The 13,803-nt window shown below is 38.6% G+C and overlaps 1 protein-coding gene across 3 annotated transcripts in view; it reads right to left on the reverse strand.

Moving 5' to 3' along the window:
- LOC126470500 (zinc finger Ran-binding domain-containing protein 2) overlaps positions 1-13,803 on the reverse strand; it is a 76,433-nt gene that overhangs the window by 11,034 nt on the left and 51,596 nt on the right. For all 3 annotated transcript variants that reach the window (XM_050098384.1, XM_050098383.1, XM_050098382.1), the window contains exon 5: positions 1,910-2,032. In XM_050098384.1, coding sequence (XP_049954341.1) covers positions 1,910-2,032 — 123 coding nt within the window. The remainder of the gene's footprint in view (positions 1-1,909; positions 2,033-13,803) is intronic.

A 13,803-nucleotide genomic window follows, 5' to 3' on the forward strand; every position in this document is an offset into this window, starting at 1 on the left:
AATGCTAACACTCGAATGTTCTTCCTTCTGCACCCAGAGGAACCACTAACTTCTGCATTTAACAATGCTTCATTGCTGCTCGAGTAGGCCACTGAACAAAGATTGCACCAAATCTTACTTTTTTGCCATGTCCAAAACTTTTACGTACGAACGTCTTCATTACCATGGAAGATGAGCTTTTGCTAAATTGTATGCTTTCTACATTTACATGCAGTAAATACATAAACGTAAAGTGTACAACTAAAATATAGATGTGTGTTGATCAAAAAGAATCGATTACCATATGACACCATCACACAACTTTAAGTACAAGCTGTGTAAAAATGAAAGGAATCGGAAACTCATTTGGTCACATTAGGAAATGCATAAAAAATGGATTTTTATTTGCAGAATGTTCTATGTGTATTACTTAAAGTTGAAACTTTCTTAAAGCTGGGTTCATTAAAAGCAGGTAGGAGTAAAGCCATTCTGATGGGAGTTCTGCATGGTGATTCGAGCACCACTATTCGATTATGAGTTGAGCCTCTTAACCACTGCATTAACCTCACAAAATATCTCATTTCCATCACATTTCCCTTTTCTCATCAAGCTCTCTCCATAAATAACTATAAATAACCTCAATAACCCTTCTGCTCTCATTAGGTGAGTGTAACACTTGAGTTTATGGCCAACTCTCACTGTCCACTTCACAGGCTCACACATCACTACCGACAATATCATATGACAATCCGAATCCGAATCTCTATTGCCAGCAAAATGTGTGTACTTCTGGGTATGAAACAAATTTGCACCATAGCCATTCTGTGACGTATCACATATCTGGATGCTATTGCTAAAATCACCGCTGCCCTGATTATCTGGTCCCAAGAAGATATAACCAAATGTTACCTGTACAACTTTGAACTAATTTGAAGATTCTGACCTTCATTTCCAGGTCATCTTTAACTCTCAACCTTCATATTTAATATAAACCCTTCCAGATGGATCTTAACTTCAGCCAGAGATGTGGTGTTGTCTGCATACTGAGAACTGTCAATGTTCTTGCCTACAATTTTTTAATCCTCTTCTGATAAATTTCACATGCTTTCTCTTGGAGGGGGGGAGTCGAAATATTGATGCACACCCAAATTTGTCTCTAAAGTTAGCAAGATTTTTTCCAGGCAGTTACCATGTCTTTGTTTACAAATGTGGCCTAACCAAAGATATTTTGTTAAACAATTTCAGCACATCCCTTAAACCTACAAAACCAACCAGTAAATGCAATAAAACTTTATCTTTTTATCTTTCTCTCACTTTCTAGAGCCATTGCTAGAATTACTGGTCCTTTTACAGGAATGGACACATCTACTGAATTAAAACATTTTGCACGTCAGCACTTCTTTCAGCTTTCATTTTCTGGTGTTTCTTTGTCCCTTCACAAGTAATTTGTTCAAGGTCTTTCCATTTACTAACAAAAACAGAAACATTGCCCCATCAGAGGGCAGTACATCTTATGAAGGAGAGTTACACTTTAAACAGGAAATTCTTTATACAGTATACTCTCTTATGGAAGTTCTTGGGTGACTGGAGTCAAGGATCATTTTATACAGGAAAGCATTTTAGGAAGGAAGATTAGGTTTAACGTCCCATCAACATTGAGGTCATTAGAGATGGGGAATGGTCTCAGATTGGGTCAAGGAAGGGGAAGGAAATTGTCCATGCCCTTTCAAAGGAACCATTCCAGCATTTGCCTTGAGTGACCTAAGGATACCACGGAAAACCTAAATCTGGATGGTCAGATGCAGGATTGAACCATAGTCCTCCCAAATGTGGGTCCTGTGTGCAAACCACTGGGCCACCCTGATTGGTAAAGCATTTTAGACACAGGCATCTTAATAACTGTATAACCTAAATTTTTTATTTAGCATACATCATCCTCTTCATCATCATCCTCTTCTTCATCTTCTTCATCACGGTCTACATCCAGTTTTGCTACTCTGCGTGGTTTTTCTGGAATTGACTCTCCATTCTTTTTCTTCTTTTTTCTTCCAAACTGCAAGAACACAACACACAAAATCAAGTCAGAATAAAGTAACTTCATTCTATCTTTGATGATGGGGTAATCAGTGACATTAGCTTAGTATTAGCCATGTTCACATGACTTAAGCTATGTTACAGGAGTGAGTCAGAAATCTTTTTTCCAAAATACTGTCTGTGATTTTGTCTCTGTATGTACACTTGCCATACAAGTGAATCCGTAAATGAATGCAAACACACGTATATCCCAATGCCTACACTGTTTTGCCAAACAATTTGTTAAATATGTGAACGATTTTCAGGTATATTCAGTTTATTCTATTTGTCAATCACGGTATAATATATTAGTGTGAATGGTAACCTATTTCCATGCCATAGCATCTATTAAATTTTATGTTATGCAGAAAATCCCATGTGAATATTTCAATGTATCAACAGAAGTTCCTGATATTACTTAAACTTCATAACATACTGTAAAAGAAACAATAACAATTGCTGATTAAATATGTGCTTACAACAGCAAATCCAAGCTGCTAATAATGTGTGCAGGGTTTTCTCACTCCAGTGACTTAACTATGGTCAATATTACTTTACAATTCTTAATTTCACATACGACAAGGCAAATAAAATCTTCACAAAAAAATATAACAAATGAACTAAAAGTATTTTGAGTAAGGTACCACATCATAATGTGAAAAACTATACTGGAGAAACCAACGTTTTTCCACTGTTCAGTGACCTCCTCCTAAGTTTACTGTCACCAGGTTTTTCGAGTATAGTTTCCCCCCCCCCCCCCCCCCCTTATGATGAAGTACCATACTCAGAAAACTTTTGTAAACTGACTCTAGCTGTGGAAGCCTATGCATATATAACATGTTTATGGGGTAATATGTGCTGGCCAAACTGTAATACTTTACATACAGCAAACATTAAAGTTTCAAATGAACTAAGATAACTGCTACGCAAGATACCAATGTATGTTGAAGGGGAAGCGTATTTCACTAACTGGGGGGAACAGCCACCTAGCCTCTAAAGTTATTTTAATCACCTTTAATTTATGTACATACACAGCTATTAATATTCTAGTAAAAAAAATAAATTAACAGAAAGAGGACCCACGCTCAGAATGACATCAAATTTGAACAGAATATTACCAAATAAAGGGGAAATGGTATGGAAACAAATTTAATGCAAATCTTACCACTAGGTGGCAGTTGTCCAGAATATGCAAAATATAAGACGTGAGGTACACAGCGGTCCCTCAGTTCACGCCTAAGACACTCGTCATGACTGTCTCACTGCCAAAATTGTGTGCTGCTGGTACAGCCCTTTTAAAAGAATGTTAACTGTGGACAAGTAGTTCTGCAGAAGTTTTGGACACACAACAGTACGAAAAAAAAGTATTGGCCTAATGTCTGTCAGAGAAAATGATGAAATTCTGAAAGACAGGTCTTTTATAGTGCAATTTAGCAGAGGGAGGAAAATAATTGATCCAACATCAGTAGAAGATGTGGCCACAGCACTGCAGCAGGGATCAAGCAATGGTTTGCAGACATGCACTGGACGAGGAACAGCCTGAACTTTGGATGCGCCTGTGAGCAAGGTGCATAAAATTCTGCAAAACATCCTGTATTGTTAGCCATACATAATTACCCATGTTCACGAGTTGCTTCATGCTGACCTGCCACTAAGACAAACATTTATCCTAGAATTTCTTGCTTGCATGGAAGTGAACAATGAATGGACATGGAACATTCTGTAGACAAAGCCAATTTTTATCTCAAGAGCCAACACACAGAACTCCAGAATATGGGCAACAGAAAATCTGTTCGCCCATCAGCTGGTGCTGCTTCATTCTGCAAAGGTGACTGTGGTGCGGGCTGACGGCATAGTTTATCGTAGGACCATATTTTTTCGAGGAGATGGGTCCCATGGGTCCAGTGGCCTGTACTGTCACTCATAACTGTTAAGAGTCTTTAGCGCACCAGCGTCATTCCAACCTTTCACAGCATGGCTGTGTGGGCAGGGCCATTTTTATAGAAGATGGTGCTCCTCTGCACAATGCACAGCCAGAAACGCAGCTGCTGCACAAGCATTTTGGAATTGCTAGAATTATCAACCATTATTTCCTTACAGCCTGGCTGTCCAGATCACCTAATCATAACTGCGCTACTTCTGGCTGTGGGTTTATCTGAAAGGTGCTGTGTTCACTGCTCTGATTGCTGAATTGAAGGCACATACTGTGCAACGCATTCCAAATGTGACTCCTGAATACACTATGACCTGTTGTAGAACACTGTTTCTTGATTTAAACTTGGGGCAGAAAATGGTGGACAGCATATTGAAAATATCTTGTGCCAGTCTCACGACAATTAAAAACCACTGTCACTGTTGCTTTTTATGCGGGTTTTGGCCTCAGGACAATTAAAAATCAATTTTTTCCATTTAATATGACATGACCTTGCCACGATGATTGAGCTTATCTAACTAACAGTGTCACAATTGTTGAATGCCAAATTCCTGTGGTCATGCACATTGCACAGTATGGGTGGTTTAATGTGCAACTCACAGCATAGCCATCATATTGTGAGTCGTCTGTCATTTGTAGCCAAACCCATTTACATTATGAAGCTTACAGCACCATTTAGTGGGAAAGTTTTCATTATTTTTTTTTTTTTTTTCATTCTCATAACATTCAAATGTGGCAGGCAAGTTTGTATGCCAGTTTCATTGAAAATAAGGTTATTTCTGTAATTAGAGGATTACATCGGACCAGATACCATAGGAATGTCATACAGAAACGCAGTAACTGTAAATTCTTGGCTCCAATAACCTCATTTCCTTTTTCATCTAACACAGTGATGGCCTCACTTGTTTGCAGACAATTTTTGTTTACGTGAGAAGGCACAGACATTGGGTGTGAGACAGGAAGGACAGGGGATGAGGTGAAAAAATAGGTCTTTGCAGAGAGAGGATGCCAGTGGGTCAGGTGTTGACTTCACGGAAGCGAGGATGCCAGAGTACGGCATGGGTGGCAGCTACCTCCCATTGCCCAGCAGCCGTAAAGGAGAGCACTGCATTTTCATGTTTTTCAGAGGGCCTTTGTAGATAGCCATCTGACACTGTTTGGAAGAAAACACGGCCTGCAGAAATAATGGCTTAGCCTCGTAGGATGCTCTCAGAATTTGGGTAGATTGTGATGTGTTATATCTGGCAGGATGCCATATGTACAAAAAGCCTCAATATTGGATCACTGTTTTCTGCATTTTTTGCTATTGATGAGAATGCATGGTTTGGCAGTAAAAGGTAGCTGGACATAAGAATCTACCAAAAAGTTGAAACTTGAAAAGATATGGAAGTGTTTGGACGTAAGACATGGTAGAGTTCGCACAGAGATTTATATGAGCAGACGTAACCAGCATGGATCTTGAGTTATTACAGACACTGATCTGTGTGCACCCTGTGCATGTCGGCTACACATGTAGCAGCAGATCACCGCACCTTAGCAGATGAGCAGGGAATGCAGTCACAGCAATAGCAGTGCACCCTCACTTTCAATTGAGAGTTATTTACACGATGGTAGCATTCATCACGGCATTTGTGCGTCATTACAGTGAGCATATATAGTACTGGTGTGTTAGTATTTCCTTGGGCCAAACTGGCATTTCTGTACAAGAACCTGTTTCAGATTCAATCTAGGCTTGTTGAATTTGACCGTTTCGCAGTTAGTCACCTCGTCTACAGTCACTGTTTTCCATGTAGAATTCACAAGCTTTGCAATTCACTTTTTGATTGATATTACCACCAGCAGGGTCTATTTTTTTGTTCTGCTGAGTAACATCACTCAACAATTAAAGCCGCTGATTCAATTTCAAAGATGTGTGTTTGTAAATCATTGCACATTCTTATAATTCATGCATGTGATTGATGTTTTTAGTGAATAAAACATGGGTTTAAATGACTTACTATTTCTATTAGACACCTTTCCATTAAATTAGTAATTCTTTGTGTAAATCTTTACTTTAGGATCTACAGTTTGGGCCATTAAATGTTAGTGTCATACAATTAAATTATACTCATTGAACTCATATTAGATGTTAAGGGCATGGTCCCATTCACAATTTTCTGAGGTAGGATAACTTTCAAAGGCCAGGGATATTGCAACATTTCCCCTACTTCGATAACATTCCATTCAAACTTGATGTCATTCTGAGCTGTGGTTATTTTTTTTTATACAGCATTTCGAAACTGGAACTCTAATTATAATCACCCTAAATATCTCACAAGTGACCCCACTCCGGCTTCACAAAGGTAGCACAATCTGTGGCTAGACAGCTTGTCTGACATAGTGGCAATAAATTATATACACATACCTTCCTCATGAATCGTTTCGTCAATTAGTGAAAACTGAATCAAAATCCATACAGTAGTTTCTAAGATCAGCCTTCACTTATGGACAGAAAATGTGATATGCCAAATGGCTCAGTGTGTACATGTCAGGCCAGAAGTCTGAGATCTAGAATTCAATCCTCTGTAGGTCTTATCTTTTTAACACTGAACACTTCTTGCACATCTGGAAATGCTGTACACATGTGGAAAATGCCATGTTAACAAAGGGAATAAATTTCCATTAGGAATTAGTGATCACTGAGAATATTTTATACATAAAACCATCTAGATTGCTTAATATATTTCTTTACTTTTTATGCTGTTTTGTCTACTACCATCATTGGATTAAAACTCAGAACTTCTGAAACATGAACCTTCCTTATTTTGTACATCTTAAGTTTTGATCAGATGACAACAGTAGCTGAAACAGCATACAAAATAAAGAAACATATTGAGCGATGTTGTGAGTTTTATTAACAAAAAATGCCTTTTTCCACTATGGTTTTAGAGTCAGTAGTGGCACTAGGCAGAAACTTCACATCAGCAATGAATCAGCTTTGTGAGGCCCGTTTCACTTTCCAGTAAGAAAGAAAATGGTTTTTTAGTTTTTATTTCTGTGACAATGATTTTATATCAGCTGGTCTGCCTCATGTAACATTATATCGAAATGATTCATACATGTTAAGCTACATTCATTCAGGTAAATGGTACTGTACTAAGAGTAATGTATATAGTGTATCTCAGTTAAGCCCTCCCTCAAACCTGTCGTGTTGCATCTTCAAAGATCTGATGATGGCGCCTTTAGTGTGTTGAAACCGGTCATTTAGTAAATAGGATTTAAGCGATCTTGGCTTTTGAATTATTTCTGCAACAGTGATCGCCCCACAACACACTGTGTGTTCACTGCAAAATAGTTTTTATAAGATCCCAACGCTTCCTTGTTTTGTAAAAAGTATGAACATCATTGATGAAGCCGAAAAATGTTTTAGCTGTTGAAGTGTTAGTGGCAAGTTCCAAAAATGGCATCAGCATGGCATGAACAAAGTTCATTGATTAATACTGAGTATTGTTGTTCTCACACCTATATTAATGTAAACCATATTGGCTGTGTTATCATACCCCTGTCCTCGACAATTTTGGATGTCTAGGGTATTATTTTCTAGTTCCTTTAAATGGCATTTGTTAAATACTCTCCCGTTGTTTCTGCGATGGCAATAAACACAACGAAATGCTCCTCTATCTCTGCAGTTGAGGAATTACAAAATCTTAATTTTATGATCATTTGTTCCACATGGATCGAATCCCTGGTACAATCTAGCATGAAGGCATAACATTTTGCTTGTTTGACTGTTTATAATTTCGTTCATAACAGATTTGGACATTAATGCAATTAATTCATTTTGTCTGTCATGGCTCAGATAATGCTGACGAAGTTGCTTTTTGCTAATATGTTGCAAGTTCTCATTTAGTGTTAGATCATATTTGGAACAATTTAAATAGGTCTATAAAATTTTCATTGTTTCCACTATTGTTCAGGTTAACAGATTCTTGAGGCCCTCTAAACACCAGATTGTGCGAAGCTAAGTATTTTATAATGTCGATCAATCTTTCAAGCAAATTATACCAATACTTTCGTCATTCCCTACTCAGTCTCTCGTTTTCCTTATCTACTGTTTTTCTGTATTTGATTCCTTTACAGAATTCCATCCATCTAATCATCACACCATGTGTCCTTGACTTTGTTCATGCCTTTGCAATATCCTACTCAGATCTTTCCAGCCACAACATCCTTTTACCCTCTTTCTCTGCAAATGCGAAAAAAGTCAACACAGAAAGCAATAAACTTTGTCTTGAGATATGGAGTAAGCTAACCATCTGTGATGTTGCTTTTCACTATTACTCAGTTTCCCAGTAAAATGAAATTTAGTAAAATGTCTTATTTGCATCTTTGGGGTAACTTAGCAGATTTCTCTAAGTTTTGTTGAGGACCATTTTGAGTTAAATTATGACACTACAAATCTGTTTCTGGAAATGCCCACTTTCCCAGATCTAATTCTATAAGTGACTCTCTTATATGAATGGTTTACTCTTGATTATCACTTTTGAAGTCCTTATTCTGCTTACAGTCTTGGATCACAGCAGTTTCACCCAACTCTGATGCTGTATCAGAAAAGGTAACAGATTAATTTGATCCTGGGGCAGATTCTGTTTCATAAATTAAAGACATTTGGATAAGAGCTTCATTGGAACCCTCTGGAGCAGTTACACCTGAAGTTTTTTTTAAAGAAATTTCATCACACTTTAACACACAGCTTGGTTGGATGTACGCGTCTCAGCCTTTCCTTTTTCTTTTTGATGCACCGGATTTCAATTTTCTCCCTATGTCTCTGTCTCTTGAGGGTCCTCCAGACATGATGATCTAAAAGACATTTTGTGCTAAGTACATTGATAAGTACAGTGGGTTCTTAAGGCACTCAATGTCATAGTATAGAGCGAATAGGTTGTGTGATTATCATACATGGAAGAATTTTTTTTTTTATATATATCCTGTCATGTATGATAGCAGCCAAATAAATTCGCCAAGACTGTATTTGTATACTGACTTACCATAGTACGGGGTTCCTTTAGTATTTATGACTGAAATTGGTACAACCACCCCTTCAGAGATAAAAGACTTGTTCACTTATACAGTTCAATAACTTGAAAAATGAGTGAAGTGTCACTTGGTAGGATTGGTTTCAGAGAGCTGCCATTACTGGCCAAGACAGTTCTCCTGCCTGCATTGTCTCTTCCACAGAGCATTGTTGCATTTCCTTGTTATTTGCTCAAAGTGTCAATTCCAGAAAACTGTGCATACCAAGTGGGCTGTCAATATGGTATAAAAAAAAGGTAAGTATTTTCCATTTAACATGCACCTGTCTTTAATATGACGATCAGCTTCCTCTCCAAGTATGTAATTTAATAATTTATTTTACAAAATTTTTTTAGTCTGTATGAATGGCTTTATAACAACAGTCTTCTTTGAGTTCCATGCATTACTGCAGTCTAGTGCACACGCGCTGATTCATGACAGGTATATCCCGTGTGAATCCTGTAATGTAATAGGTCTACCAGAACCATTCTGCAGTCCCGAACTTGTACCTTTGGTGTGCTGCCGCATAGGTGTACACCATAACTGCATTTTGTAATGGGGTTGCCAGACGACCCTACATAAATACTACCACGTTAGCACAGAAATAGACAGACAACTAAGTAGCTAAAATTTTAACAGCTTGAATAACTTTTTTTGCGAGGCCCCCACAGGCTTGGGGCTGTCAGCAGTCGCCGACGCCTAACGCCACCACTGTTCAGAGTCCATGTGAAACTGTAGAGCCCACTATAATTGGTTGGAAAGACAATTTGAAGGTTGGGCAAAGACAGGGGTCATACTACCTTCAAAAGGGCCATGCCTAGTAAAGCATTATAAGTGTCCAAACCAACCTACAGTTGGTGGACAGCTGTACAATACATAAAGTGCAATCTGCCATGTAGATTTGCGAAGTGAAATGCATAATCTTAAATTTCCTTTCTTAAGTACTATGCACTAAAATGGTTGGAAATTCCTTACATACCTGGCATTTTAAGTATTAAGCAGAGGCTATTTCAGGACATTATTATGCAGAGGCTATTTCAGAACATTGTAACAAGTCAAAATACACCAGCACTTATATGTGCTAAATGTGAAAAAAGATGGTTATCTTTGGATTATAAAGGAAATAAATTTTGTGTAACTGACAAAAAAAGATAGTTTGAGATTTTTCCCTATACTTGTGATTCCCCTCACATAAACTATGGACCTTGCCGTGGTGGTCTGAGTTGTGTACCAGAAAAATGTTTGGTTCCTGAAGGGGCAGCAGTTTTTTCCGTAGCTGCAGGAGCAACTGTCTGGGTGACTGACTGATCTGGACTTGTAACATCAGTCAACATGGTCTTGCTGAGCTGGTACTGTGAATGACTGAAAACAAGGGGAAACTATAGCTTTACTTTTCCCGAGGGCCTGCAGCTCTACTATATGGTTAAATGATGATGGAATACTCTAGGGTAAAATATACCAGAGGTAAAATAGTCCCCCCTTTCAGATCTTGGGTTGGGACCATTCAGGAGGATGTCATCATTAGGAAAAACAAAATTGGAATTCTACAGAATGGAGTGTGGAATGCTAGATCCCTTAAATCAGGCAGGCAGGTTCAAAAATTTAAATATGGAAATGGATAGGTTGAAGTTAGATGTAGGGGCAATTCTGGCCAGGCACGTACACAGTTATAAATACAAAATCAAACTCAGAAGTAGGTCTAGTAAAGAATAAGAGAAGCTATCAGCATAGTGAATGCATTAATCTAGCCAAGATAGACACAAAGCCAATACCCACAGCAGTACAAGTTTATGTGCCAACTAGCTCTGCAGATGAAGGGTGTGAAGAAATGTATTATGAAATAAAAGAAATTATTCTGACAGTTAAGGCAAACAAAAATTCAATTGTGATTGGGGACTGGAATTCAATAGTACAAAGTGGAAGAAAAGGAAACACAGTAGGAGGATACTGATTGGGCGGAAGGGAATGAAAGAGGAAACACCTGGTAGAATTTTGCACAGAGCATAATTTAACCATCATTAACGTTTGGTTTAAGAAACCTGAAAGAAAGTTGTATAAATGGAGGGGATTGAGAACCTCAGATGTTAAGTCCCATAGTTCTCAGAGCCATTTGAACCATTTTTGTATAAATGGTGACCTGGGGGCACTGGAAGGTTTCAGACTGATTATATAATGGTAAGACAGAGATTTCAAAACCAGATCTTAAACTGTAAGACATTTCCAGGGGCAGATGTGAAATATAGATTAAAACTAAAGAAACTGCAAAAAAGTAGGAAATTATGGAGATGGGATCTGGATAAGTTTTTAAAAAACACAGATTGTATAGTGTTTAAAAGAGCACATTACACAATGATTGACTGAAACAAGGGAAAGGAAAACAGAAGGTGGCAAATGGTAGGCATTTAGAGATGAAATAGTGAAAGTAACAAGGATTAAATACATAAAAAGACAAGGTAGAGCAGAAAACCTCTGACATCACAGGAGATTCTGGATTTAATTGATGAAAGGAGAAAATATAAAATGTAGCAAATGAAGCAGGGGAAAGGGAATACAAACATCTAAACAACAAGACAGGAAGTGCCTAATGACTAAGTAGGAATGGCTGGAGGACAAATCTAAGGCTATAGAAGCATGAATCACTTGAGTCATTCCATGTCAAATCAACACAGAAAAGTACAATTTTCAACCTGACACTCTTTGATTCGTATAAAATTTGGTGTGTTCACTGCACATTACAAGAGAATAAAATATCCAAATTACAGTATTTTAACACAAGTAAGACAAGAGTAATGCCCACTCAAGTTCTAAAAACATGCGGAAAATTTGACGAGCACTGCTGACAAATATGGCTGTAACTTCTGTTCTAATAAAGAAAGAGCAGTGAACCAGGTAATTTTGGAAAGGCCGTGAAACAAGCTTTGCACGGATATCCAATTTTGTCACATTTGAAGAATGTACACAATTAAGGTCAGTGACCTTGACTATCTCAACATATGTCACCTCTGAAATCGACGAAAAAAATATATTTGCTTCTCCATGGTACACTATACACCATAGTAAAAAAAATCATATATCTAAAAACAAAGATGATGTGACTTACCAAACGAAAGTGCTGGCACGTCGATAGACACACAAACAAACACAAACATACACACAAAATTCTAGCTTTCACAACCAACGGTTGCTTCATCAGGAAAGAGGGAAGGAGAGGGAAAGACGAAAGGATGTGGGTTTTAAGGGAGAGGGTAAGGAGTCATTCCAATCCCGGGGGCGGAATGACTTACCTTAGGGGGAAAAAAGGACTGGTATACACTCACGTGCGCGCGCACACACTCACGCACACACACACACACACACACACACACACACACACATATACACACACAAGCAGACATATTCAAAGGCAAAGAGTTTGGGCAGAGATGTCAGTCGAGGCGGAAGTGCAGATCAAAGATGTTGTTGAATGACAGGTGAGGTATGAGTGGCGGCAACTTGAAATTAGCGGAGATTGAGGCCTGGTGGATAACAGGAAGAGAGGGTATATTGAAGAGCAAGTTCCCATCTCCGGAGTTCGGATAGGTTGGTGTTAGTGGGAAGTATCCAGATAACACGGACGGTGTAACACTGTGCCAAGATGTGCTGGCCGTGCACCAAGGCATGTTTAGCCACAGGGTGATCCTCATTACCAACAAACACTGTCTGCCTGTGTCCATTCAACCAGGCCTCAATCTCCGCTAATTTCAAGTTGCCGTCACTTATACCTCACCTGTCATTCAACAACATCTTTGCCTCTGCACTTCCGCCTCGACTGACATCTCTGCCCAAACTCTTTGCCTTTGAATATGTCTGCTTGTGTCTGTATATGTGTGGATGGATATGTGTGTGTGTGTGTGTGTGTGTGTGTGTGTGTGTGTGTGTGTGTGTGTGTGTGTGCGCGCGCGCGCGCGAGTGTATACCCGTCCTTTTTTCCCCCTAAGGTAAGTCTTTCCGCTCCCGGGATTGGAATGACTCCTTACCCTCTCCCTTAAAACCCACATCCTTTCGTCTTTCCCTCTCCTTCCCTCTTTCCTGATGAAGCAACCGTTGGTTGCGAAAGCTAGAATTTTGTGTGTATGTTTGTGTTTGTGTGTCTATCGACGTGCCAGCGCTTTCGTTTGGTAAGTCACATCATCTTTGTTTTTAGATATATTTTTCCCACGTGGAATGTTTCCCTCTATTATATTCATAGTACAAAATCAAGTTGGGATGACATTGTGATTAAGAGATATATTTTATTACGTACAGAAATGTGCTGCATTAATGCAAAATAAACTGTATTCATATCCCAATAGTATCTTGCAAAGCACTGAAAAACATGTTTATTGTTAAAAAGGTGGTGCCATAACAATGCACAGAAAGGTAACGATGTAGGCAGGCCAATATCAAGCTATAAAATACTGGATGGCAGTGTGGCTGTTACATGTACACAGATAGTTGCTGCAAAAGGTGGTGTGTGTTAAAATTATACAAATCTACATTGAAGACTGAGTTTGAGGAGATCATGTACTTCTGTAATCCAGTCAGGGAAGATGGACACAACAGATACAAGAAAAAACTACATAAAGTGCAAATGTGGATGGTTGATATGATCGGTGGCATAATGAGAGACTACAGAATATGTGATAAATGCAGAAAAAAATTAACTCACGGGCAAATGCCTGTGACTGACTTAACTACATTGAAACAAGTGGAAACCACAAACCTGCATAGCTTCTCAGACTAGTCAG

Source organism: Schistocerca serialis, chromosome 3 (genome assembly GCF_023864345.2).
Source record: "Schistocerca serialis cubense isolate TAMUIC-IGC-003099 chromosome 3, iqSchSeri2.2, whole genome shotgun sequence".
Classification (NCBI taxonomy): domain Eukaryota; kingdom Metazoa; phylum Arthropoda; class Insecta; order Orthoptera; family Acrididae; genus Schistocerca; species Schistocerca serialis.